Raw genomic sequence first — 5584 nt, 5'->3', positions numbered from 1 at the left:
CAGTCTATACATGATATAAATGATGAATTGATGGGTGCTGACGAGTTGATGGGTGCAGCACACCAACATGGCATAAGTATACATATGTAACAAACCTGCACGTTATGCACATGTACCCTAGAACTTAAAGTATAATAATGAAAAAAATAAAAATAAATAAATAAATAAATAAATAAATAAATAAAAAGAAGTTTATCTCAGCGCTCTGTCCAGGGCAAAAGTAACCAGTTCAGCACTAGGAAATGTATTCCCGTTCAGGCTTTCAAGGCTGGGTCTTTATCAGTGACAGTCTAGTGTAGTAGTAGAATCTTGGGGTCAGAAGACTTTGATTCTAGTTCTGACTTGCTAATTAAGTAGTGATAGATTTTTTGGTAACTACTCAAGGCTCTTATTTTCTTCATCTATAAAACAGAAAAAATGACAAGGTACACATACCTCAAGGGGTTTTTCTGAGAATCCACTGAGGTAAGGTTTGTTCATATACTGTCCTATTTATCTCAAGTTATTTACTGTCTGTTTTTCCTATTATGTAAATTCTATGCTATCAAGAAACCAGTCTATATATTTCACCACTCTGTCTCCAGGGTGTGGTACACTGCCTGACAAACAGCAAATGCTCAAAAAATAGTTGCAGAATGAACTGTGTGCATTTTAAAGCATTAAAAAATGTTGATTATTAGTATTATTGTTAATAACTTTTAAAGATATACAAAATGGATTTTTTTGTTAGGTATTAACTTTTCATAAACGTTAATACTATTAGCCAGCAAGTGAATTTAGGCAGCCAGCATTTAAGTTCAAATGATGATCCTGTTCCAATTTTTTGATGTTTCCCTAGAAATTATTACCAGGATTTTTCCCCCAAATGATATCTGATATTAGCATTTAAATCACATGAAATGAAAATGGTGAGGCTTCATTTCTTGTTACTAATTTTTGTAACCTCCAAGAAGGTTTCTTAGTTTTGCTGATTATTCTGCAACTTCCAGGTTCTCTCCAGATGTGAAGAAAATTGCTTACTTGGTTGAGATGCTTGTACTTACTTGATGAAGTACTTGATTCCATCTGCTGTGTAAGCTTCCTCCCACCCATAAGGTAAACCTAGAGTGAAAGGAAACCAAAAATATATTTAATAAGATGATAAAGATAACTTTATTTCCTGGACACAAACCTCCCTCATCTTTACAATTATTTGAGCACATTTCTTGTACAAAATAATTTTCTAGAAAGGGGGAATTAAGACAATTCAGATGAGCTTTCATACTCAGCATCTTTAGAACACAATAAATAAGTCTTGAGCAGTTAACAATCTGCTTTAGTTGCAATAACTGGATTATGACTTGTCATTTACATGTGGTGAGCATTTTTGTCAGCAGGATTCAAGCAAAAATTTGTGTTGCAGTGGATGGTTTTTGCCTGAAGGCAGAAGGATGGACAAGATGGCCTCTGCTTGTCTATTCTGGCTCAAAGTTTCTTTAATTGGCTCCCTTTACATTCTTTCACTCAGCTCCACAGGGAATCAGACATGAGTGCCAGATCAGCAGGGGTTTGAAAGTAGCTTTTGGACAAGACAAAATTCCTTATTAAGTTTGAAAGTTTAGCAAAGCGATTTACAATGGATTGTGGCATTTTACTTTGTTAATTAAGAATTTTGTGCACTAAACATAAACGGCCAAACAATTTGCTAAACTTAGCTTCCATTTCTGTAATGGGATTGAGAATAGTTAGCTATAAAGAGATGTGGATTGACGTAAGCAAGCAATATTTGGCCATATTTCTGTAAATGAGTACATTTTGGCCCTCATCATACTAAGAGAACAGCCCCAAGTTGAGGCAGCCACATTTTCCTACATTCTGATTTTGGGTGGTACGTTTCCAGAACACAGTGGTTTCTGCCCCTCTGTTCCATCCAAGTACTGCTAAGGATTTTAATCCAATTTTTGGATCAGTTCTTTGACACTGGCTTATCACGACTCAGGCAGCCTACCTCTTTGGAAAGTAACTGAGCTTTAACAACAAATCATTGACTTCCTTTCCCCAAGTCTCAGCAAGTGGCAGAGCAGAAGTGCAGGAATGGCAACTCTTTTTGCTTGTTTGTTTTTAGAGACAGGGCTTCTCTTTGTTGCCAAGGCAAGAATGCAGTAGCGCAATCATAGCTCACTGCAACTCTGAACTCCTGGGCTCAAGTGATTCTCCCTCCTCAGCCTCCCAAGTAGCTGGAACTATAGGTACGTGCCACCACTCTTAATTTTTTTTTTTTTTTAATTTTTTTGTAGAGACCAGATCTCCCTATGTTGCCCAAGCTGGACTCAAACTCCTGGCCTGAAGTGATCCTCCCACCTTTGCCTCCCAAAGTGCTAGAATTATTGTTGTGAGCCACTGTGCTTCGCCTAACAGTAACTATTTGAATGAAATAAAATCTTACTCTAATGCCATTTGCTTCTTGCGAATAGTCTTTGAGAAGCAACTCTAAGGATGATGTTTTGTAATTATGAAAATAAGAAATATACTTTGCATTATGTTTATTTCCAGTCTTTTACCACAAGTCATACACACCTTGAGCAAAAATTCTGTAACTATTTCCTTTGTATATTAACACAGGCCACCTTGGAGTTTCTAGTCTCTCTTTATGAATAAATGTTCCTCTTGTAAGTAGAAAATAAGCACTTCCTAGAGCTTAGCATAAGCAAATGACTGGCTTCCTAAAAGCCCCTGAGTGACTCTCACTATATGTCTCCTCTAGTGTCCACTGCAAGCACAGGCTCAGCCAGATGCGCCATGATAAACTGCTCTGCTGTACCAGTTCAAGTAGATTTATTTTCTGTCTTCATGCTTTCTGCATCTTCTTTTATATACTACTTCATTCATCACTGACAAGCCCCTCACCTGGAGGAAAGAAACTGATGACTGTACCTAAGAACCTTGCTTTCATGACAAAAATGCTCAGAAATACCAGGATTTCCAATCAGTAAGACAAAGGCAGCTAACAGTTAAGTAGGAAGTTATTCTAATGTGACTACAATTTTCGTCTGCTAAATAATTTGATCAGTACAATTGTATCTGTCCTTCTAATTTCTTAAGTTACAGATGTTTTCTAATAAAAAATAAAGAAAAATGGACACTTTCAAGACAGTATCTTTTAATCTACAGGATCATTTGAAAATCGACATTAACACTGGATTACTACATCCCCTGTGCCATCAGAATAGAATTTCTGCCTTGATTACTTCTTTACAATTATTAAAAAAGAATTATAACTTTATAACAGACTTATAAAGGTACTAATTCATAGGCATTTAAGTCACAATGGTTATTCAATGACTGCAGCCATAAAGCTATCCCTGGATATTAAATAATATGTACAGCTTATTTTAGAAGATGTTCTCTGTTCTGAGAAAATAAGTGTTTCTTTTTAGGAGATTCAATAGTTTCTTATAGTTCATGCAGATTTCATACAATCTATTACATAAAAGACAGACTTAGAGACTAAAATGATAGTAATTAATCTCTCAGTGATAGTTCAGTAATAGAAAACAATCACTGTCCAATTATAAGCTAAAAAACACAAATAGCCTACCTTATACAAAAATAGGACTTCTGATTCCCACCAGCTTATTGATGAACTCAGTTTTCCATTAGTAAAGGTTTCATTTCTTCATAATAAGTGATTTGGATATAACTAACATTATCTAAATACTTTTCCATAATAATTTTGTTCCAAACATTAAAATCTTCCCACATTTATCACATCTTTATACTTGGAAATATACAATGCTTCAATTTTTTTTTCATATTTGCTTTAAAAATGTTATGACAACCATAACCACCTGAAATTGCTTTTGATTAGAAGTATTGTCTATGAACCCTCCCATAACATTCTTTCCATCAGTGATCATCTGTTTTGAATCAATAACTTCATAGTGATGACTCCAAAATCTTCATGAGTATCTTGCCAAAGTAAGAGTCTTAAACACATTCAACTTAGAATAGTGGCTGTTACCTAAAACTCAACATATTCAAAACCAAAGTCATTACGTTTGCAGACAAAATAGTTTCCTTTCTGATTTCCCAGTCTATTTATGTATCAAGTATTGTCTTTGCCATATCTGGCCCATGTATCATTCATTAAATATGTATTGATCCTTTATTATGTGTTCAGCATTTTGCTAGATGCTCAATATACAATGATAAACAAATAGACATGACCCTTGATCATATGAAGCTTGAAATCGACATAAAGATGTTATTAAAAATAGGAATAAGTTCTATGAAAAAAATATGGAATACGATGAAGGTAAGTCATAGCACAGAAAAAGGCTGAACTCCCTAATGCAGAAAGAATTCCTACAAATCGATAATAAGATCAATAACAGACAACAAAATAGGCAAAACGTGAAACATTTAGGGCATAAAACACAAATGAACACATATGAAAATGTTTAACTTCATGCTTAATTAAATAAATAAAAAGCTATTATGAAATACCATGTTCATTTATCAGATTAGCAAACATTAAAAAGTAGCTGAATCAGACACAGCATTGATGGTGTGAAGAGATAGTCATTCTCATATTGACAGAAGTATTAAGTATAACACACTTATGAGGAGAAACTTGTAAATACCTATCTAAAATTTTCAATGCTAATAATAATGAATTGACATTTATTGAGTAGTTAGACTCTAGACACTGTCGTAAGCACCATACATGTACCAATTCACTTAATCCTCATGAATAATCTATGAGAAGTACTGCTATTATCCCTATTTTAGCAATAGAGAACTGTGGCACAGAAAATTTAAATAACTTTCCCAAGGTCACACAGCTAGCAGGGGAAGGAGCCTGGACTCTTCATCACTATGTTGAATGATCTCCATATAGCTTAATCTAGCAATTTTTCTTGTAGAAATTTATCCTATAGATATGTTTGATTGACAAGATTGTTCATTGTAAAAACAAAAAATTGGAAATAATCTAAATAACCATCAACGGGAACTGATTAAATAAAGATACTGTAATAACAGAGCCAGATGTATTTGAAAAACATTTGTTAGTGTTATAAAATTGTTACAAACTCAAATACGTTTAACTTTTAGCATCCAACATGCTGAGCAGAGCAGAAGGAGAGAGGGAGGGAGGGAGTGTGGAGGTGTGGGGGGAGATATCTCTAACTCACAATTAATAAGGCTTTGCTAAAGAATATAACATTCATCACATAAATGGAATTTTCACTTGATTTGCAGCCAGAAAATCTGAATCCATATGTAATGTTCTTCAATTGCAAGCTGAATAACCATGGGAAAGTAATAATCTTATGGAATCTGAACTTTCTATGTAAATAGATTTGTCATTTATATAGTAGTGATGATAATAGCTACCATTCTAGCTTAGGGGGTTAGCATGATACTCTTATTAGATAACATGTAACTACACAATGATATACAAAAGCAGACAATTGTTGTTAATTGTAATGAAATTAACAGCCCTTTCTTCATTGCTTGTGGTTCTGGTGATATAGAGTATTTTGGAAGCTTAACATAGGAAAGTGTTTATAGGGGAAACCTCCATTAAGCGTAAGCACATTTT

General features: G+C 34.2%; 1 protein-coding gene across 1 annotated transcript in view; it reads right to left on the bottom strand.

Annotated features, from left to right (window-relative positions):
• The window catches only part of LOC108512769 (syntaxin-binding protein 4), a gene marked incomplete at its 5' end in the record, with an annotated part of 96880 nt that overhangs the window by 25710 nt on the left and 65586 nt on the right, over nucleotides 1–5584 (bottom strand). Inside the window, one exon of the mRNA XM_017848160.1 lies at nucleotides 1044–1101. Within this exon, the coding sequence (XP_017703649.1) occupies nucleotides 1044–1101 (58 nt within the window). The remainder of the gene's footprint in view (nucleotides 1–1043; nucleotides 1102–5584) is intronic.

The sequence above is a fragment of the Rhinopithecus bieti genome, unplaced genomic scaffold (genome assembly GCF_001698545.2).
Source record: "Rhinopithecus bieti isolate Rb0 unplaced genomic scaffold, ASM169854v2 scaffold_30785, whole genome shotgun sequence".
Classification (NCBI taxonomy): Eukaryota; Metazoa; Chordata; class Mammalia; order Primates; family Cercopithecidae; genus Rhinopithecus; species Rhinopithecus bieti.
This window is presented reverse-complemented; position numbering and strand designations above follow the sequence as displayed.